The sequence below is a fragment of the Olea europaea genome, chromosome 3, assembly GCF_002742605.1.
Source record: "Olea europaea var. sylvestris chromosome 3, O_europaea_v1, whole genome shotgun sequence".
Classification (NCBI taxonomy): Eukaryota; Viridiplantae; Streptophyta; class Magnoliopsida; order Lamiales; family Oleaceae; genus Olea; species Olea europaea.
The window spans coordinates 1,629,986-1,652,779 of record NC_036239.1 but is presented as its reverse complement, the minus strand read 5'-3'; the positions used below and the strand labels follow the sequence as shown (position 1 = coordinate 1,652,779).

At 35.2% G+C, this 22,794-nt stretch overlaps 3 protein-coding genes and 1 pseudogene across 3 annotated transcripts; 2 read left to right on the top strand and 2 right to left on the bottom strand.

The window, feature by feature from the left end:
* Positions 1-1,210: 1,210 nt before the first annotated feature.
* Positions 1,211-3,217, top strand: LOC111376682. Its single transcript, XM_022999655.1, has 4 exons — positions 1,211-1,567; positions 1,669-2,118; positions 2,176-3,138; positions 3,200-3,217. Exons 1-4 carry the CDS (start codon positions 1,211-1,213, stop codon positions 3,215-3,217), a joined length of 1,788 nt encoding a protein of 595 aa, XP_022855423.1.
* Positions 3,218-3,264: 47 nt separating this feature from the next.
* Positions 3,265-10,610, top strand: LOC111376672 (annotated as a pseudogene).
* A 1,702-nt stretch (positions 10,611-12,312) lies between these two features.
* LOC111381351 lies at positions 12,313-13,831 on the bottom strand. Its single transcript, XM_023005133.1, has one exon. The coding sequence runs from the start codon at positions 13,749-13,751 to the stop codon at positions 12,711-12,713; it is 1,041 nt and encodes a 346-aa protein (XP_022860901.1). The 5' UTR covers positions 13,752-13,831; the 3' UTR covers positions 12,313-12,710.
* Positions 13,832-16,274: 2,443 nt separating this feature from the next.
* On the bottom strand, positions 16,275-22,794 carry LOC111376663 (the record flags this gene model as incomplete). The annotated part of the gene is made up of 19 exons (XM_022999636.1): positions 16,275-16,579; positions 16,673-16,778; positions 17,036-17,120; positions 17,206-17,314; positions 17,395-17,634; positions 17,741-18,012; positions 18,119-18,226; positions 18,901-19,331; positions 19,486-19,542; positions 19,685-19,693; positions 19,783-19,805; positions 20,895-21,029; positions 21,123-21,228; positions 21,381-21,476; positions 21,587-21,708; positions 21,875-22,117; positions 22,210-22,481; positions 22,562-22,669; positions 22,746-22,794. Coding segments are annotated over 19 exons (2,718 nt in total), but the record flags the coding sequence as incomplete, so codon positions are not given.

Below are 22,794 nucleotides of genomic sequence, written 5' to 3'. Positions count from 1 at the left end.
AATCCGCATCTCTACGCAATCATTGTTCACAAATCATCTAATTAGTGATCAAGTAATTAAATGTATTAAGAACAATATTAAAATCAACACATGAAATAAAGAAGTACTAGAATCTCAATTGCATGAAACAAAGGGTTCCAAAAGATTACATTGTTCGCCCTAACATGAAATCTAACTACTCATAATAATGGAAGAAAAACTTGGTGATGTATTCTAAGACAATCTCCTATTTTTCTTCCATTATTATGAGTAGTTAGATTTCATGTTAGGGCGAACAATGTAATCTTTTGGAACCCTTTATTTCATGCAATTGAGATTCTAGTACTTCTTTATTTCATGTGTTGATTTTAATATTGTTCTTAATACATTTAATTACTTGATCACTAATTAGATGATTTGTGAACAATGATTGGGTAGAGATGCGGATTATTTGTTTAGACCACATGTTAAAATCCGGTAAATTGATATAATGTGTAGAGATACCTATATTGATTGCTGCGGTCGGGTGTGAATTCTTAGAACTAATGTTTTGTTTAATTAAATTTAATTCGCATAGAGATATGGAATTAAACTAATTAAGTAGGCTCAATGAGAACTCGAGAGGGGTAAGTTGAATACAATAGAAGAATTCGACCGAACACTACCTTAGATTTTATGAATCTTGATTTATGAAGTAAAGGAGACCAATAGGTGAAATTGTTCTGCCCTAACGTCCATTTATTGTTTGAATTCTAAATCACTTGTCATTGAATCCAATCACATTTTTAAGTCTTTAGAGTAAAAATCACATTTAATCATTGTTTTTGATTTACATTCGTCAAATAGTAGTTAAAGAAAGATTAAATTAAGTGCTACAAAATAGTCTTCGTGGGATCGATAACCGGACTCTTAGGTCCACTATTACTTGTTACGGATCGTACACTTGCGAAACAAAATTTTACAACAAGTTTTTGGCGTCGTTGCCGGGGACTATTTCTTTTAGTCTTAATTTATTTTTTTCTTTTGGCTGTTATTTGATTAGTTTATTTTTCTTTTATTTACCGAAAAGTGTGTTCGTTGTATGCTCCGTGCCCAAGGCGACGATCTTGAACCGTTTGATTCGGATATAGAACGTACCTTTAGACGAAGACGCAAGGAACGCAAAGAAAAACAGCAACATCAAATGGCTGACAATCAACAAATTCATATCCCTATTCAGCCGATTGGGCAAATGGCCGCAAGAGTGGTGGCACCACCAGAACAACAACATGAACGAAGGGAAATAAATGAAGGGGATTTGCCAGTATCAATGTTCCTGACACCTATAGCAGCACTCATGCGCTCCAGTATCGTGTATCCAGATTTTGGGGTGAATAACTTTCAGATCAGGCCAGATTGGATTAACTTGATGAGCAACACCCTGCAATTCTACGGGCTACCTCAAGAGAATCCAAACACTCATATCTCCAGATTTCTCAGAAATTGTCAGAACTTCCATGCTCTGGGGGTCAATGAAGATGCAATTAAATTACGACTATTTCCATTTACATTGAGAGATGCTGCATTGGAGTGGTTAGATGCGGAGCCAGTATTACTACTTGGGAAGAACTGATCAGGAAATTCTGCAACAAATTCTTTCCACCAGCCAGAGTAGCTAAAATCAGATTGGAAATTCAAACTTTTCAACAGAAAGATGGAGAAAGCTATCACGAGACATGGAATAGATTTAATGAGCTGATGAGAAAATGTCCAAACCATGGAATCACTCAAGGAAATCAAGTGCAGTACTTCTACACTGGACTCACACCACTGTCAAAATCCCAAGTCGATGCCTCAGCTGGAGGATCAATTCTAGGGAAATCTGTGCAGCAAACCATGGAACTGTTTGAGTTGATTGCCACTACACATTCAATGTTCTCGTCGGAAAGAATGGGGCCACTGAAGACAGGAGGAATGTATGAATTAGACAGGACAACATCTACCAATGCACAGATAGCAGCTTTAACAAAACAGGTAGAGTTACTTGTAAAATTGCAAACACATGGAGCAAATACAATGATGGCCAGTTCAGTATGTGAGAATTGTGGGAGAAGTCACCCTATAGAGAGATGCATGATGCTCACGTCGTCAGAAGAACAAGTAAACTTTATTCAAAATAGCTCCCGTAATTTCAACTCATATGGTAACAATTTCTAGCAAGAGAGAAGACCAAGTTTGGGGGAGATATTTCAACAATATGTGCAGAAGACAGACAAGGTGTTCCAACAAATAGACACGAACTTTCAAAATCAACAGGCATCCATTAAGAAACTGGAGATACAAATTGGTCAGATAGCACAACAACTTGTAGAACGTCCACAAGGCACATTGCCAAGCAATACAATGATAAATCCTAAGGAACAGTTGATGGCAATTGAAATAGTGGAGAACGATCCACCCAGGGCCTCCGTAAAAGTTAAAGCATATGTACCTCCACTTCCGTTTCCCCAAAGACTTCGAAAGAAGTCGATGGAGAAAAATATTCATGTCATAAATACAAAGAGCGAGGTACAATCACCAGAGACCACTACAGAGAGACCCGAAAGAAAAGATGACCAAGAAGTGATTGATGAAGCTACAAGGGTAGAAAAATCTGCACCAAATGCAACTGAAAATAGAGAAGGTACAGAAACATCAGTTGCCAAAGCACCAAGTCTAGACAAAGCTTACATGCCTCCCATTCCCTTTCCTCAAAAGCTCAAGAAGAACAAACAAGACACAAACTATGAAAAATTTCTCGATGTTCTCAAGAAGCTCCAGATCAATGTTCCGTTCATAGATGCGATACTACAAATTCCAAGCTATAAGAAATTTTTGAGAGAGATGTTGACAAAGAAAAGAAAGCTTCCGGAGTTTGAAACTGTGGCATTAACTGAGGAAAGTAGTGTAAGAGTCCAGAGAAAATTGCCTCCTAAATTGAAGGATCAATGGAGTTTTACTTTACCAGTTTTAATTGGAAATTCCTATTCAACTAATGCATTGTATGACACTGGTGCTAGTATCAATCTAATGTCGTATTCTACTTACAGGAAATTGGGACTAGGTGAAGTCAACTCAACATCAATAACGCTACAACTCGCTGATAGAACAATCACAAGGCCACGTGGCAAAGTTGAGGATGTACTCGTCAAAGTAGGAAATTTAATATTTCCTGTGGATTTCATTGTATTGGACATACCAGAAGATCGAGACATTCTAATTATGTTGGGTCGACCATTCTTAACAACGGGACGAACCCTTATTGACATGGAGAAGGGAGAACTAATCTTGAGGGTGGAGGACAAGCAGGAGATATTTAATATTTACATCCAATATGAGAAACCTCCCAATAAAAATGATTGCTATAGAATTGATGAAGAAGAGCCACCTGATCAACGAAGCTGTCAGAATAAAACAACAAATTTTGAAGAACTTTTTGGTAGAGATAAGAATGGACAAATCAAAATTTGGAGAGCAAAAAAGGACTGCATCAATGAAAATTGCACAGAGTGCAATGATGGAATAACTTGGTTTGAGTCACCATGATAAACCAGTGGCACAAGTCAAGCTAATGACTTAAAAGAAGCGCTTCTTGGGAGGCAATCCAAGCTTTTATTTTATTTATTTTGTTTTCAAAGTTCTAAGATAGTTTAATTTATAATTTATTTAGGAATCATCACTCATACACCTTCTACCCATAGGTCTTGGAGTAATTAAGTTGGTTATTAGATGTTTGAGCTAAATAATCCTTATTCCATGAGTTTAATTTTTCAAATTTAATTTTTCAGAAACATGACGTCGCGGAACACTCAAACCAACATGGACATGGAGAAAATGGGCCAAATCTCAAGTTTGGGGGAAAATGTAGAAGAAGAGTCAATCAAATACAACACCAAGACACCACACATCATAGGCAATACTGACATTTCAGGGAAGTCCTTCTCCTTTTCCTTTAAATTTCACATTGAGGACAATGTTTCAGTTAAGTTTGGGGGAGTGACGTCATTTGCATATTGTTGAGTTTCTCGAATGCTTATGTGTGATTTGCTTATTTTATGTGTTTGTGTTTTTATTATAAAAAAAAAATTCATTTCGTGTTTTTGCATGCTTGTGTGTGTTAGATAACCTTGTCGGTATTGATATGTGCAATTGAAAACATGCGTTGATTTATGAATTGTGGACGAGTTATGTGTTTGAGTTAGATTTTTGCTTATTCATGTGAAATGGAAATTATTTTTTGCACGTGAGTTGATTGTAGTGTTGTACATGAGGAGGTTGATTCGCGCTTATAGGTTGAAATAGAGAACTTAGATGCTAAACCCAAACAACCATTAAACATCACAATACCTTTAAACCAAATTTGGGATGTTTAGATGATTGCACTGTTGTAGGAAAACTTGAAGATAAATGTGGATTTCGCGTGTGTTAATTTTTGTGTGGACTGTCTGAGACTAATGGGATGAAAATTGGGTGAAAACCTTAAGTTAGAGGTCGATTTTCGAGGATAGGTGTTTAATAAGGGGCATTGCACTAATCACCGCATAAAAAAAAAAATCCCAATGAGGACAACTTTAATAATCTCATTGTAAATCGTCTCTTCGTTTAAGCCCCGAACACTTGTTTATGAGTATTAGACCTTTGATAAGGGGTAAGTAACTTGATTGATTCCTAGAGGTTGAAGCAGTCAAAAATAAGGAGAATCCTCATTTGTTGACATGTGAAACTACAATCAGTAAAATCTAACCAAACTTGAGTGGTGTAAGAAATTAGTATTGAAGATTTAACTTGAGGTTACACCCTTGGAAAGAGAAAAGAAAATAAGTTTGGAGTGTGTGAATCCCACGAGCGAAGTAAGAAAAAAATTTGACTTCTATGGTCGGGAATTGGGTCAACTTATTATTGTACAACGTTGCACTTGACTCTCCACACACACACACCCGTTGTGCATTGAATAGGCGAGAATTTAACTTTTGCAATATAGCTTTGAAGTGGTTCATGGAATCGAAGTTATGTTTTTAATTCTCAGGCATGAAGGCAAGCTATCTAGCGAAATTTATTTTAAGTGATTTTGTTTGTCTTGGTTGTACTTGTGTGTCCATTAATTATTTTTATGGGTTTTGGTGTTTGCTCGAGGACAAGCAAAAGATTAAATTTGAGGGTGTTTGATGAGTGATTTATACTCATTATATTATGCCATTAATTTCATGATTTTGCTATCTTGGAGAGTATTTTAGAAGTGCTAACAAGTAATTTTGGTGTTGTTTTGTAGATTGATGGAAATGGAGAAAACTAGAGCTAAAAGAGGTCAAATGAAGGAAATAGGCAAAAGCTAGCGAAATTGGATGAAATGACCAAAACGTAAGAGATCCAAAGTTCGAGGATTAAAATGCAATTAATCTAAAGTCATGTCGAAACTTGAAATGAAGATCCGAGAGTTCTAGGAGCCAATTGGACAAAGGAAGGTGTCAAAGGGATCAAATTTAGTCAAGATATGATCATAAATCATTTTCCAACCAAAAAGTTTTGCGCCGGAGTTTTCATCTCATATTTAGACTCATTTTTGACATAGAAAACGATCGAATTGGAGAATTATTCTTGAAGCAAAATTGTAGTCCTTTGAATTATCTTTCCAACGCATCTTGAATCACTTCAATCGGATATCGAATGAAAAAGTTATGATAAAAATACTGAAAGCTGTCCAGTGCAACCGAAGTAGTCCTCAGCGCCCAGGCGCTAGCCCAGGCGCTATCCCTTATCGCCTAGGCGCCATGTTGCTGAAATTTTGACAGAAAGTCAGCGCCTAGGCGCCCAAATCACAGTGCCTAGGTGCCGCCGTGCGAGAGTAATTTTTTTAGGTTTTTACCATTCTTTTTCGGCCCAACTCATCTCCAAATCTTTCCCTAAACTCCAAGACAATATAAACATAAGATTAAAGACCTAAATGAGGGAGGAGCCGCACACTAAAAATCTAGGGGGACATATTGGAGAGAAAAACAACAAGAAGGGAGATTGAAGGGAGAAATTTAAGAAGATTAACACCAAGAATTGAAGATTGGAAGCACTCATTGGAAGAGGAAGGAGATCTTGGTGCAAGAATTCCACTTTTTCTTCCACATCTTTATTTCAAACTTGGTGATGTATTCTAAGACAATCTCCTATTTTTCTTCCATTATTATGAGTAGTTAGATTTCATGTTAGGGCGAACAATGTAATCTTTTGGAACCCTTTATTTCATGCAATTGAGATTCTAGTACTTCTTTATTTCATGTGTTGATTTTAATATTGTTCTTAATACATTTAATTACTTGATCACTAATTAGATGATTTGTGAATAATGATTGCGTAGAGATGCGGATTATTTGTTTAGACCACATGTTAAAATCCGGTAAATTGATATAATGTGTAGAGATACCTATATTGATTGCTGCGGTCGGGTGTGAATTCTTAGAGCTAATGTTTCGTTTAATTAAATTTAATTCGCATAGAGATATGGAATTAAACTAATTAAGTAGGCTTAATGAGAACTCGAGAGGGGTAAGTTGAATACAATAGAAGAATTCGACCGAACACTACCTTAGGTTTTATGAATCTTGATTTATGAAGTAAAGGAGACCAATAGGTGAAATTGTTCCGCCCTAACGTCCATTTATTGTTTGAATTCTAAATTACTTTTCATTGAATCCAATCACATTTTTAAGTCTTTAGAGTAAAAATCACATTTAATCATTGTTTTTGATTTACATTCGTCAAATAGTAGTTAAAGAAAGATTAAATTAAGTGCTACAAAATAGTCTTCGTGGGATCGATAACCGGTCTCTTAGGTCCACTATTACTTGTTACGGATCGTACACTTGCGAAACAAAATTTTACAACAAGTTTTATTTGAAAAGACGAGTGGTGAATGAGTAATTATATGAAAAGATGAGTGAGTATTCAGTAACTCGTGAAAGATGAGTGAGCAAGTAGTAACAAAGTCTAAAGTTCAGTGAGCATTGGTTAAATTTACTCTTCATCTTTCCCAATATGCCCCGCCATAATCCCTTACATCGAGCCATCCGCTACTCACATTTCCGACACATATCATATATTGACCACTACCGATGCTGCCTCTCTCCTCTCCGTCAGACCCTCTCCTTCTGGATAAAGCTATAGCCATCCTCAAGTGCCATTGCCTATCCTCTCTTGACTCTATAGTTCCCTATTTTACCCCTCAATCCGCCAGATATTTACTCCTCCAATGTCAAAATAATCAAAAGCTAATCCTAAAATTTCTCGACTCGGCTCGCAATTTCCCATTTTTTGACAACCTACAATGCAAGTACATTGCTATTCACATCCTCACACGCTTCAAGCTCTACAGGACTGCCCAGTCACTAACCGAGGGCGTCGCTGTATATTTCTCGGATGATGAAAATGGAATTTCGCTTTTTGAATGCCTCAGGAAGTCGTACCACTTGGGCAATTTGAGCTCAAAGCTTGCTCTAGATCCAGGCCTGGGGATAGGCCTAAAAACAGGGGGCTAAGGTGGCACCCCTTTTTAGGGCTTTTTTTGGCCTCGATGAAGAGCATTTTTGTTTGAGCTCATCGGTATTTGATTTAATGGTAAATTTTTTACTCTAATTTGAAAATGATAGATACGGCTTTGAATATGATAAATTAGCTAAACCTCTTGGGTTTATGCCTAATTTATTGTCGTATAATTTTGTTCTTAATGCAATAATTAGGGTTGCGGCCAATGGGTATGTTGAGCTAGCTCAAAAATTGTATCACGACATGATAAAATATGGGGTTTTGCCTAATGTGTTTACCTATAATATATTAATTAGGGGGTTTTATGGAAATAAGAAATAGAACCAAGGTTTAGAAAATTTCAAGGAAATGGAGAAAAACGCCTGTGTGACAAATCTTGTTACTTATAAATTTTAATCAACTCTTATTGTAAATTGGGGAATATTGAAGAGTTTTTTTTTTAGCGTGATGAAATTGATGTGGGAGAAGAATTTGGAGCCAAATGTAATTACATGTAATTTTATAATTGGTTGTGTTGAGATGGGAGGATGAAGGAGACGGTTGAGCTTTTTGAGGAAATGAAGAGGAAGGGTTTGTTGCCAGACAAGATTACGTTTAATACACATGTAAATGGGTTTTGTAAAGAGGGGAATTTTCACCAGGCACTTGTTGTTCATGACAAGATGGTTAGGAATGGGCGGTCTACCAAAGTTGTGACCTATATGGCTTTGATTAGTCTCATGTGTAAACCGAGAAATTTGCGTCGTGTAATGGAGTTCTTTGAATAGATGCACTCTAGGGGACTAAGTCCTAATGAGATAACATATACAACTTTGATTGATGGGTTCTGCCTGCAGGGGTTCATGGATGAAGCTTATAGAGTTTTGAATGAAATGATTGGCAGGGGATTTTCACTATGTGGTGTAACGTACAATGCGTTGATCAATGCGCATTGTGCGCTGGGTGGGATGGAAGATGCTTTACGAATTATTCAAGATATGATTGGGAAAGGAGTACAGTCAGATGTTGTTACTTACAATACTATCATGTTTGGTTACTGTAGGGATTTTGATTTAGATAAGGCTTTCAGAGTGAAAGAGGAGATGATTGAGAAAGGAATCTTACTAGACGCCGTTACTTTTTCATCACTAATTCAAGGTCTTTGTGGGCAGAGGAGACTGACTAAAGCTTGTAAACTTTTTGAAGAAATGTGGAGAAAAGGTTTGCAACCTGACAAGTATACATATACTACTATAATTAATGCTTATTGTGTTGAAGACGATCTTATAGGGCTATTCGTCTGCATGATGCAATGATCAAAAGGGATTTCTTTCCTAACGTTGTTACCTACAGTGTGCTAATAAATGGGCTTCACAAACAAGCTCGCAGCAAGGAAGCAAAAAGGCTACTCTTCAAGTTGTTCTACGAACAATCTGTTCCCCTTGACTTGACGTATGATTTTCTGATGGGAAGTTGTAGTAGTATTAATTTCAAAGTGTGATAGCTCTAATAAAGAGATTCTGCATGAAAGGTTTGATGAATGAGGCAGACCGAGTTTTCAAGATGATGCTTCAGAGGAACCACAAGTCTAATGAAGCAATTTATTATATTCTCATACATGGTCATTGTACACATGGGCGAACCCAAGGGGGGTCCTGCAGGGTCATGTGAACCCTCAACTTTTGAGATTTGAATTTATTTATTTATTATTATTATTATTGGTTATACGTTCTGTTTGATATCAATTGAAATCTAAATTTTAATATAAATCAAAGTTAACAATTAATTTTAATAATATATTTCATGGAATCTTTAATTTTTTAACTTTTATCAAAATATACTAAAAATCTAATTTTAATCTCCACCAAACAGGGACAAAATCACAATAAATTTGAATTTTTTTCTCTTTTCTCTTAGTCTATCTTACGTTCACCCTCAAACCTTTTATCAAAATTTTAACCCTTCTAATTTTTTAAAATTTATCTATAATTTATCTATAAATTATCATATCTACCACAAATTTTCATTTTCCAATCAAATTTTCAAATAATTAGAACTTAAATTTGCATTTTATTTTATCCTATTTGTGTATATAGAATGTGACTGAATTGATTATATTCAATTTAACTTATATTTAAAGAATTTTTTTTATTTGATTGAGTTATATATTTTTTCTTTTGATCACTTGAATTGATTATTTGTATTAAATACACTATAAATTTTTTTAAATATAAATATGTATTTTTTATGATGAGTAAAATATTAATAAAATGATCAAACAGATGAAAAGATGAGCAAAATATTAATGAAGAAATTTTTTTAAATGTAAATATGTATTTTCTCGATCAATTATAAATCATTCAAAAATGAAGAACAAAGTATTGTATTTGTAAATATTTTGATTATACCCTCCTAACTAAGAATCTCTGCGTTCGCCTCTGATTGTAGAGGTGGGAATAGTGATGGCAACGGGGCGGGGCAATTTTCTTGCCCCGTTTAATTTTTTTTTTAATTTCGAGTTTAATAAAATACGGATAACATTCAAATTGAACTTTTAATAAAGAATGTCCTTACTTTATGTAAATTTAAGTTTTTGTTTTGGGATAAAATTATTTATAGTGTAAAATGATTTTTAGAGAATGTGTGAATAAAAAGTATGAAAAAATTATAGGTTTACATGTAAATTATGTTATTAAAAAAATTATGATAGAAAATAAGTTTAAATAATTCACGGGGCGGGGGCGGGTTTTTTTTGCCCCATTCGGGGCGGGGCGGGGCGGCACCGGGTCGGGACGGGATAAATTGCCATCGCTAGATGGGAATTTGAACAAAGCCATTGATCTGTACAGGGAAATGATGCATCACGGGCTTACTCCTCATGCTGTAACTGTCATCGCTCTAATTAAAGAAGTACAAGCGGGGATGAGCAAGGAACTGAGTCAAATTATAAATAATACATTAAAAAGTTGTTAGGTCACTGAAGGTGAACTTGCCAAAGTGCTTGGTGAAGTTAATTACAAAGAAGGTAACATGGATGCAGTATTAAAATTCTCACTGAAATGGCAAAAGATGGCCTCCTTCCAAACGATGTGAGAACTGCTTAGGCTGGTGAATGAATTGCACGACAAATGCTGTTGGAAATTTTATTTGGAAGTTTCGGGTTTCGAAGCTGTGTTCTAATGTAGAAATGAATAGCATATCGCACCATGCAAATGAATCGGATTGATATGGAAAAACCAGCATACCTTTCAAGTGGGCCTCCAGTTTGGCGTACTTTTACCACTTTGTATCGCAATAGGAGACAGTCACATTGAAGGCAAGGAAGGCTGCTCAGAAGAAAGTAGAAGAGACGGAGAAGCCATTGTAATGGCATGTATCTCTGTTGTATTAACCATTGGAAGAGAAACCTTAGCCCGAGTTGTAGTTCTAGTTTCGTCTTGACCAGTCTCTGGCCATATCACAGTTACTTCAGTCCTCCCCTTTCTTGAGCACGCACATGCCAGATTTATCTTCTTGGAGCATATGAATATGATATCAGAGTCCCTTCCTTCTGCTCTCCCGTCTTGAGTTTTTCTTTCCCTTTTGTCATGCCATTCATTATCGCAAGTTCTCAAATTTACAATTTGGAAGTGCAAATTATGTTTCTCATGTGTGCATATTCACTTGTCAACTCTTTTTGCCGAAAGTGGTTATTATACATATTGCATTCTTTGAATCGTGTTACATAAGAATAATAGGATCAACTGTACCATGTAGTCGAAAGTTACGGCGAAGTATAACTGGTACCTCTTGCAGGGTTAACTGTCACATTTAAAAAAATAATAATAATTTTAGTCATACAATTATATCATGTGTATTTTTAGTCAGGAGTCAATATTTGTTTATAGTAAGAATAATAAATACATGACTGGTGGGTTTTCAACAGTGATGATGACTATAGTGGACCTGGGTATGGCCGTATAGGTCTCTATTTCAAAGAAATCGGCGCGGCTGACAGCCCATGTTGGACCTGGTCATTACTGGTATTAATATTCTGTCTGAATTCCTTGGCACGTGTTACATGTCTGATTTTCTTAGGTTTGTTGCAATCTGGGATTCCATTTCATACTACATGAAGTCCGCAGAATTAATAACTGTAAACCTTCTCCAATCAGACATATCATTGAAGATTTAAGTAAAACAAACAAATATCTTACTTTTAACTTCGATCAATTAAACGTCTCAAATTTAACCCTTGTTTTAAACAGTATTATTATTATTTATTTATTTTTATTTTTTTGGAAAAAAAATGAGTTTGAAATAGTGATTTTTTTGGAGAATGTGTAGTTAAAAAATAAAAAAAATTCGAATTATATGTAAAATTATTTTATTGTAGAATGTATGATTAAAAATAAGTTCGAAAGAAAAAAAAGAGTTTTTTAGAAATGGTTGTCAAACGGAGGTTTAGTTTGAGTAAGCACCTCCTAATTATAAAAATTTACTGGTTGGATGAAAAAAAAAAATTAATCCTATACGCATTAGAAACTTGTAGAGAAAATGAGTATGAATCGTTAGTTTTTCTTATTTTCTTTGATAATTTAAAATTTAGAGCATCAGTCTGAATAGTCTTATTTGGTAGTTTAGATTGATTAAAAATTTACTGAGATTGAGATGTAGTTTTTCTTTTTAGGGTGATATATATGATTCTGGGTAAAATAATGATCTGATCTGCTGCTAATATCATAAATAGTATTAACTTTTTCACCTGTGAATAAATGATTACACGCACCAGCAATTCACCCTAAATCATGGAACATGATTTTTGACTTTTCATAAAGGTAATTAATTGCACACAAGCTATCAATTTATGACCCTACATAATGTGCATTTTATGGTTGGTAAGTTTACCATACTAGTCCTGTTTAAATTACCATGTTATGCATAACACGTATTTGATACATGTACGTGAGTCGATGCAGTGTTTGATGCACACGCACAGGTCGGATTCAAACAGGATCCTTGTACCGTTGAACTCGGAAACCTCAGCTCTATCTAATGTTTTATAATGCAAAAAACTGAATTATATTGTTTCAAAAACAAACTAATCTCGTAGTATAACCTGGAGGGATGGAGACGAAAACTCCACATATTCTAGAAATTTCACAAAATATAGATGAGAAAATCTGAATTCACCCGCGAGATAGAGAAACAGTAGGACCAAGACCTTAAGAGAGATTCATATTTTGAACAGTAGTGGGATTGAAGCCTAAGCAGCCTAATAATCCTTGCCTGTATGGCAAGAAAGTCCTCTTCTTCATCTCCTCTGAAACTGCCCTTTTCACAGTATAATGCAATTCATGAGCTGAAATTTGTGGGCCTCTTCTCCTACTCGACACCGATCCTGCACTGTCTGTAGACCTGAAACTTGAATTCTTTGCGTCATCCAGATGGTTTTTCTTCAGCAACACGTATTTGTTAAACTCATTTTTATCCGTTGCTCGACTTTCTGATGCACTTCTGAACAGTAATAAGTCCTTAATTTTCCATTTTTTGTACCATAACGAAGAGAAAGATGAAGATGAAAACAAGGACGACTTAGAAGAATCCTTGGCGACTTGTTGATTGGTATCTGGATCAAATAACAAATCTGAAACACGAAAAGGGGATAAAGATCTTGTTTGTTTGTGTCTAGAGCTTGAATTACTTCTTTCTCTTCCTCGCGAGGTTTGTTGAATGTTTTCTTTACGAGTCTGTTCAATGGCTGCTGCAAATGGATCGAAATCTTTCTTCCTATGGCGTGGGGAGAATGCATCTTTGATCATTTTCTTGGGAGATCGAGGCGATTTTGGAGAATCGAGGGGCTTAGATTGTAAGCGAGGGGGAGGCTTTAATGGCTTGATCTTGCCTCCATCGAAAAGTTCATCGGCAGGTAAAGAAATTCTCTCTAGTTGCCCACTAAAATCAAAAGAAAAATCTGTATCCCTCTGATCAGCATCACCTTCACCTTCACCAGCACAATAAGTACTGTTTATTTCTTTTGTTTTGGAAATTCCAGGCTTCTCTTCCCAGTTAAATGGAACTGCCGACTGGGAGGACTGGTTGAATTCGTTGTAGAAGGCGGCTGCACGGTCGGGGCTGGAGGGGACGCTGTAGAAGAAAGTGCCGAATCGTTGAGGGCTCGAAGCGGCGCTTATGTGTGGTGATGTACATGCACTATCGAAGTTGAATTCCGCCGGGGGCGACGGCATCATCACCTCCATCTCCATTCTATTGTGTTTGAGAGAGTTGGAAAAAGATATGTAATTGAGGATGGTATATAAATGCAGACAGAAAGTAGAAACTGCACACAGGAAAGGGGTAGGAAAAGTGGGGTGAGCCGCCTTTGTACATGAGGCTTTGATTATTTTCTTTATTGACTATTGTGGAATTAATTATTCCAATGGTCAGCGAACTTAGGTCCATATCATTAATTGATCATTAAAAATTAAAATGTCGAGTTTTGATCATTGAAATTAGGTCTATATCTTCAATTGCTCAATGAAATTTAAAATATCGAATTTTGGTCACTGAACTTTAGAAAATGTTGTACGTTACTCACTTGTATAAATGTAGAACTTTGAAAAAATATTGAATTAACAATAAGTAATGTACAATATTTTTTAAAGTTTAATGACCAAAACTCTATATTTTAAGTTTCAGTGATCAATTAAAGGCATGCACCTAAGTTCAGTGACTATTGAAACAATTAACTCACTGTTGTGTGCTATTTCATTTTCTTGATTGACACCCTTAACAACTCCAGCTGTGGTGTGTAAATGTACTGATATCTCTTTTGGGTTATATTGTTTGGATTTTCACACACAGCACATGAGATGAATAGACGTGACGAACGACGGCAACTAACTAAGCTTTATTTATCGATTAATTTTGGGCAAGTTACGTGAATCTGATATTGTCAAAGCTATATTAGAATTACGATGTCATTTCTTATTTGGACTCAAGTCGAAAAAACTATTAATCTTTATTAACTAAAGTTTGTGACAAGAAAATTTTCTCCAACAACTTTTGTAACATATTGGTGAGTTAAAAATAGGGGTGTATTAGTCCTTTTAACGGGTGATATAGAGGGGGGATTCAATGGAGATTTTATTTTACCGTTGGTTTTAAATTTACATTTGAATTTTTGAATTTTAAATCAATGAAAATTAATTATGGCGATATTGAATAATTATTTCTTGTTAATAAGCTTTAAAAGTGATTTTCATTCTTTCAAACTTATTTTCATTTACACATTTTTTTTAATAATTTTTTTTTTTTTAACATATGAATAAAAACTACTTTCCAATTTTTAACCATGTGTGAAATGTGATATCGAACGCATTAGAAGTTGGAAGATTAGAACAAAATAAAATATTTTTGCTGCAAATCTCAATTAATCTGAAAAATGAAGAATAGAATCAGTATTTTGATGACTAAATCTCCACTTCCAGAAGTAAAATCTCTTTGACATTCCCACTTGATGCTTGCATCTTTGTTTTATTTTGAACATTTCCAGTTTTTCCCAGACAAAAATATTGATTTTTAACATTAATAATTACAACTTTCAAATTTTCAATCAATAAAATTGCATCAATATTTCTTATTGATATTTTTAAATGTGAAATTCGACAAGTGGAGTGACGATATATTCTTATCCACAACAATGTGCATATATAAATTTAAGTGCTAGAACTGTCAAACATTGACTGCGCCTTCAAGTTTATATACACGTGCTTTATGATTAAAAATTATGCAACGATTTGTTTATAATTTGATATTAACAATAGGGGAATAAAGAATTAATTGGGAAGGAAATAACCTACTCCTTATAATATTAGAGATTTTGCATATTTCAATCCACTAAATCTGACCTAAATGAATAGAGAGATTAAATATATGAATACTGTGTGATAGCTCTAAAATTATTCGTACCAAACATATAATCAGGGTATGTTAATTGTGTTGTATTAGACAATATTCAATGCGATTAAAGAAGAGAAACTATCAATTGTCTATCCAATTATGTTAGGCCCAACATATCAAATGTGTCACCATAAAAAGTACCTAAAATCTCTTGTTGGGATTATTAAGGATCATCCAATAGATGTAGCTAACGAAGTGCGACAAAGGATTTATATAGGTAATCATAAATTTATTTAGAATAAGCTTATTTTGTTGTTTTATCTCAACTAATCTAGAAAATGAATAATATAATTGAATTTTGATGACTAAATATCTGCTTAAAGAAATGAGTTGAATTTTGGGTACGTTCGGTACAATGTATTAGATTAGGCAAGTAAGGGTTGGGGAAGATAGGAATAAAGAGTATATGATTATGATGTATTATTCTAATATGGTATCAAATACCATAAGTCATTTTTTTCACTTATGATTCCTTTGCCAAAATGACTAAGGTTTGTACCATTTTGGCTGTTCCACTTATTCACCACATGTTTTACATTAGATGGGCATCAAAGGGTAGACTATTAGAACGCAAAGATCCATTGGATAATGAAATAGTGGTTCTACATTATCTATGTTCTTGACGGATTTGATCTTGATTATGATGTAGTTCTTAAAACAGTAAATACCATGTCTTATAAGTATTTTTTTTGCTACAAGATTTTATTTTTTTCACATATCATCATAGAAAGTCTCTCGACTAATTAAAACAATTATGATTATCGGTACATAAAATATATCTCGTCATGCATCACATATATATCCTCAAATCTTTGCATCCAAGATAAAGCTGTTATTCAAACTTTCAGTGTTAACAGAAAGTTTAAATGCCATCAATTTATTGCAATCTGATATTAGTCTTTACTAAGACTATGGACACTGGTTATCTTACAATTGTGAAAAAAACAGTTCCAACATTTTATTCGCATTTATCTTGATTCCCTGTTTAGCTCTGCGCCGGAGGAAGCTTTCCCTCAATGAAGGATGAGAAGAAGATGAGTGCGCGCTCAGGCTGGTAACTTGGAACAAAGTGCCCTGATCCTCTTATGGTCACAAATGTCACATTCTGGTAGCCAACTACATAACCTCCAACCTTGAAAGTGATAGAGGAATGATTTTACGATGCTGACAAAAATTAAACAGCGTTAAAGGAAAAAAAAAAAAAAAAAGGTTGTTTTGTAATTACCTCGCCTTGGGAGTCCCAGGGATACCATGGAGTCTTTATAGGCGACCCAAGTTTGGGCATCGAATACCTTGTTGCTGTAACTGGTATTACCCCATCTGTATCTCCACTGCAGGTGCATTGAAAATTGACTCTTAGAAAGTGTCGACAAAATCGCGTATCTTGTCGTTCTTTGTGTGAATAAAAACAGGTAAATAAGCATATACTGATAGAAAATAGTGAGCCTTATCAAGCAAATATACCAACCACTACGGAACGAACTCTGAACTAATTATCCGCTATAATTATAAACTGTAATTCTGGTACATAATTTTCTTCCTCGTAAAATTTCCAAGTACAACCGTAACACACACAATGGTAACTTACCTGTAGATCCAAACTCTAATACCGCTAGCCATTAGCTTCTTTATGGTAGGTAACACCGTATATGGTGCATCCTGCCAGTGATTATTGACGAAGTCGCTGTATAGAAAAGAAGTGTTTGTAGTTCAAGTAAGTCTTCGGAAAATTGAAATGATCTAGTATGAGATAGTTTTCCCATGGTCCAGGAACTTCAGTGATGTTAGCATGAAGTGCCTTTTGCACTTCGGGAGTGTTTAAATAGTCGAAAACATAATCACCTGAGCATGGATCGAAACTTGATACCTGCTTCCAAAGATGAACGGAATGTATTATAATTTGGGGAAGAGAATAATATATACCAAAGAATAAGTGTTAAGAAATACCCCAGGAGCACTTGAAGAGGAAGAGCACAAGGGAGCATAAATGTCATAGCCGTAGATGTTGCCTATGGCTTCCCAGGCTTGTTCTGTGTAATTGAAACAGACTTCTGAAGTGGCAGGCGATGAAAAATTGCAATTTGAGATTATGCCTTCATGAATTTCATCCGAAATTAGAGCACTTGTCCACAAATGGTCAAAAGTTCCTGCACTTGTATCCGTATGATCAATGTATGCATTCCCGATCTGAAAGATCATGTCCGTATTGATATGATAATTCTTGATTAAAAAAAAAAATTAAGAAGAAGAACATACTGAATAAACAGGCAGCATATTGAATCAGAAAACTTACAGCAATTCCTTTCAGGTTAATGACAGTTTGATTTGTGATTTTGTTGTTTTTGAGGATTAAATCAGCTAGTTGAGGCACATAATGACCGGCATAACTCTCTCCTGTTAAGTAGAAATCATGGGATTTGTACTCTGGAAATCTTTCCAGCCAGTTAATTAGAAAGGTATATGAATCTGCCGCAGTTCTTTTGTCTCCAGTAACATAATCTGATGATGTATTGGAATATGAAAATCCAACACCAGCTGGGGATTCTAAGAAAAGGACATTTGCCACTGCATTTCAAGAAATAGAATTTCTATAACAGGAGATTCTTTCAAAAAAAAAATAAATAAATAAAAATACTTCTTGATAACTTGTTTTAATGATGCAAGTACTCACCATTATTCCAAGCATATTTGTTATACCATAGAGTTTTGCCATCTGGATTAACCCGAAATGGTCCAAGTTCAGTCATTGCTCCTGCTCCTATTGAAGAGCAGCCAGGTCCTGCAGTTTCGAGGATAATTGAGATTGCAACAAGAAGGTGAATGGAAGCTCATACAAGAGACAGCATTTGAACTATGCACAAACAGGTTCTTCCTAGTTGGATTATAAAAATAGTGCACATATTTCACGTCATATTATCATTTTCGTGAACCACATCAGCGCATCTATGTTACTTCAGCAAACTCAGAAGGTAGATATAGTGCCTAAACAGAACTAAAAATTCAAAGTCGGGGACTAACTTGGGAAAAAATAAATTCAGCAATCAAAATGAAACAATGCTGTAAGTTGGGTGTCTAGCAATGTTTTTATCCCTTCATTTCTAGCCAAACTAGTAAGTTTTAGTGAAAGCGCATTAGTTAATTTTATTTGTATTCTTAGGATACAATATTTTGGTACATTAGATTGGACGATACTCAACAAAGTTAAAATGAGAAAATATTCGGTCTATTGTATTGTGCATTCATTCCACTACTGTGTATAAAACACATACAAAACGTGCATTAGATTTTCATCTCATACACCTCCCTAATATATTGATCTACACAGGATCCCCACTTGAAAATTCACCTTCTGGGTAAAGAAATAAGCATGTCAAGAGGCCTGTAAGTAGCAATGATGAGAAAAAGATATAAGCAACATGCAAAGTACGACCAGTAAAATTTTCCTAGTGGTACCTCCATTTAGCCACAGCACCAGAGGTTTGCTGGAAGGGTCTTCGGATTCACTAAAATAGTAAAAGAGTGCTCGGCCTGCCTTAGGATCAACAGTTACGTACCCTGAATACTGAGAAAAATTAACCTTAGGTTGTCCGGGCAAAGATAATATCTTGTCAAGATCCTTTATTCCCTCCTGAGGCGCTACATAAACCGGTGAATAATTAGTCAACACTGGATCCTCGGCAGGATTGTTGACTGATCTTTTTGAGCGTCGATCCTTGATAAATTTTCCAAGAGGGTCATAGCCTCTCCCACCGTAACATTGTACAGAAGCCGCGAGGCACAAAAGAGAGAGGACTAAAACAAATTCACCTCTCATCTTTTGCAATCCAACAGAGGTCAGGGTGGGGATTATGTCCATTCTTGTTATTTTTCTTCTTTTATAGTTTCTGCTTCACTTAAATCAACGGACAGAATTCTTTGAAAACATCAAATTTTCTATGTTCTTGTTTGTTTTACACCTCATTGATATTCACTAACTTTAGAAGTATTTAGTGAAGACATAGGGATAACACCAAACTTCACAATGGAATGGGGGCTAACAGATCCGCCGGCTTCACAATGGTTTCTTGGTTTTTAACAATTATATCTTCAAGAAATCTGACACCATATGCTCAAACAGTTTAATAATTAGATTATCCCCTAGTGCGAAATTAATTTGTTTGCCTGAATATGTTTCTAAGATCACTAATTTGATTCCAACAAAAATTTTCGGGAAACAATCCTGTCTATTTCTTGAAACCTTGAGAGGCTGTGTATTTGGACCGAAAAACAAAACACAATAGATTAGAATGATTTTCTCGTCTCACTATTTGAAGAGGTAAGAGTACAAAATGATACCTGACTGAGTAATCAACTACAATCTAATTGCAAAATGACATTAAATAAATATATGAAAACCAAATTACAGTTCCAATTTGATAAAATCCAAGCTCGCCAACCTGTATGCAGAAGATTTGCAGGTTGGTTATGTGCATTTTGGCTAATCTACTAAGGTGGATAGTACAATGCTCAATGAAGAAGTAAAAAATGCTAAAATATTGTTCATGTAAAGTCTAGTAGAACATACCAAATATGCCGTTTGTGTTCGTCTTGTCTAAAAACATGACTCTTCTGGCATGATATGCCAGTTCATTTTAAAAATGCAATAAGTTTGAACATAAAAACTAACAGTTTTCAAATATTTACTTCAAATATTTTCAAGCATTGAAAATAAAAGTAATCCAAACTGTTAGAATTCCAACGAATATATTAAAGGAAGGACCACATAGGTTGTTGGAGATTGTCTTGCATAGCCTAAAGAGACTCGTTCATCTTATCGATATGATCATAGTGACTGATGTTAGAAGAGAGTTAGAACAAAATCTAAAAAATCACTTGTGATTAGCTAATGATCTTCTACAAGATCTAGCTTCAATGTGATGGAAAGAGACGTATAAAGCTAATCTCAAAATAACGTGTGTATGCATAAACTTTAATTCTCAAAACTGTTAAACACGGTGACATCCTTGAATATTTCTTCCCTTGTACGTTATCTTTGATTGGTATATGAGTTTATATACTCACTTAATTTTCTCTGTTTAAGGTTATGTAGTTCTTGGTTCCAGAGTTAATATTCATCTTTTTGCAGCCACTTTCATATTATTGGATAATAAATTATATCAACATCGTCATACTCTTTTGCATTTTAAGGCTTCAAGTAAGTCTTCTCAGCTAAAAAGCAAAACTATTAAATCTAGACCCGGAGAACAACTAGTTTCGAGGCAAGTGATCATTAATACATAAAGTAGTTCCCAAATCTTTGCATCACAAGTAATACGGTGTTATTCAAGTTTTGACATTTCATTGTAAATTTAAATTCCATTATTTTGATACAATCTGCTGAATTAGACTTTACCAATACGACGGGGAAAAAATATCACATATATCTCAACTCAAGATTATCTCTGTGCCGGAAGAAGCTTTCCCTCTAAGAAGGAGGAGAACAAGTCAAGTGCACGCTCAGGATGTGATCTGGGAACAAAATGTCCTGCTCCTCGTATGGACACAAATGTCACATTCTGGTATTCAACTACATAGCCCCCAACCTTACAAGTAATAAAGAATTTGTGTTAGATGCTATCTTTAGTAAAGATGGACAAGAATTAAACATTATAATAAAATCAGATTTTTTAAATTACCTCGCCTTTGTAGTCCCAGGCATACCATGGAGTCTTTACAGGGGACCCAAGTTTGTGCATTGAATATCTAGTTGCCGTTATTGGTAATATCCCATCTGTATCTCCACTGCAGGTGCATTGAAAATTTACACTCAAAATGTGCCTTATGTAACATAATATTAAATATAACAGAACTTTTCGGAGCCTTCTCTAGTGATATAAATGAAACTGCAGTTAATATCTTATTAATTAATATCAGCACACATAAAGGTATTTTACCTATAGATCCAAACTCTAAGGCCACTAGCCATCAGCTTCTTTATGGTAGGTAATACTGTGTCTGGCATGTCTTGCCAGTTATCAAATAGCAATTCACTGTATAGAAAAGGAGCGCAGTTATTTATGGGACGTCTTTGGCAACTTTTTTGATCAATTATTACATGAGAAAGATTTACAAAAATGTTTCAGGTGGAGAAGTGTAGTACTTGCAATCTGCCCAGGGTCCTGGAACTCCGGTGATGTTAGCGTGAAGTGCCTTTTGCACTTCAGGGGCGTTTAAGTAGGCGAAGACATAATCATCTGAGCATGGATCGAAACCTGATGCCTGCTTTGGAACATGAATGAAAGGTGAGGAATTAGAAAACTACCAGAGGAAAGGAGAAAAATATTATTCTAGGATATAAAATATGTAGAAGACAATATTTAAGTGAGATAAAATTGGCCCTCTCTATCAGAGCCTCAGCTACATGCTGAAGAATGAGAATTAGATATACCGAGGGAGCTTTTGAAGAGGAAGAGCACAAGGGAGCATAAATGTCATAGATGAAGATGTTGCCTATGGCCTTATCGGCTCGATCTGTGTATTCTTGACAAACTTTTGTAGAATTCACAGCAGAAGAAAAATCGCAATTTTTTATCACGCCTTCATGAATTTCATCAGATATGAGAGCACTTGTCCAGTGATGATCATAAGTGCCAGTCCACCTATCCGTATAGTCGATATATGCATTCCCAATCTGAAAAATCATGTCCATGTTCATCCTATAAATTTTCATGCATAAAAACATAACATAAATAGTCAGTCAGCAAATTTGACCAAGGAACTTACAGCAATTCCTTTAAGGTTAATGACAGTTTGATTCTTGATTTTGTTGTTTTCGAGGATTAAGTCGGCAAGCTGAGGCACATAATGACCGGCGTAACTCTCTCCAGTTATGTAGAAATCTCGGGTTTTATACTCAGGAAATCTTTCGAGCCAGTTAACTAAAAATATATATGAATCTGCTGCAGTCTTTTTATCCCCAATAACATAATCTGATGTTGTATTGGAATACGAAAATCCAACGCCAGCTGGAGATTCCAAGAAGAGGACATTTGCCACTGCAACATAATTTTCTTAACATGTCAATCTTTCAAATGAATACTTGTTGAAAACTTGTTTAACATATGCATGTTCTAACCTTTGTTCCATGCATAATTGTTATACTGTAGAGCTTTTCCGTCAGGATTTACCCGAAAGGGTCCAATTTCTATCATTGCTCCACCTCCTATTGAAGAGCAGCCAGGTCCTGCAAGCCCAAGGGTACATGAGATTGCTTAAGAACCCTAACGCAATTTCATATAAAGCACTTTTAATAATCTTACCTCCATTTAGCCATAGAACTAGTGGTTTCCTAGAAGGGTCTTCAGACTC

What these genes read in the sequence shown, in the direction of transcription:
- LOC111376682 (XM_022999655.1), top strand. Translation starts at nt 1,211, where the DNA reads ATGGCCGCAAGAGTGGTGGCACCACCAGAACAACAACATGAACGAAGG. An exon ending in AGTGGTTAGATGCGGAGCCA is followed by an intron (nt 1,568 to 1,668) that starts GTATTACTACTT and finishes ACTTTTCAACAG; the next exon opens with AAAGATGGAGAAAGCTATCA. An exon ending in TCACGTCGTCAGAAGAACAA is followed by an intron (nt 2,119 to 2,175) that starts GTAAACTTTATT and finishes AACAATTTCTAG; the next exon opens with CAAGAGAGAAGACCAAGTTT.
- LOC111381351 (XM_023005133.1), bottom strand. Translation starts at nt 13,751, where the DNA reads ATGGAGATGGAGGTGATGATGCCGTCGCCCCCGGCGGAATTCAACTTC.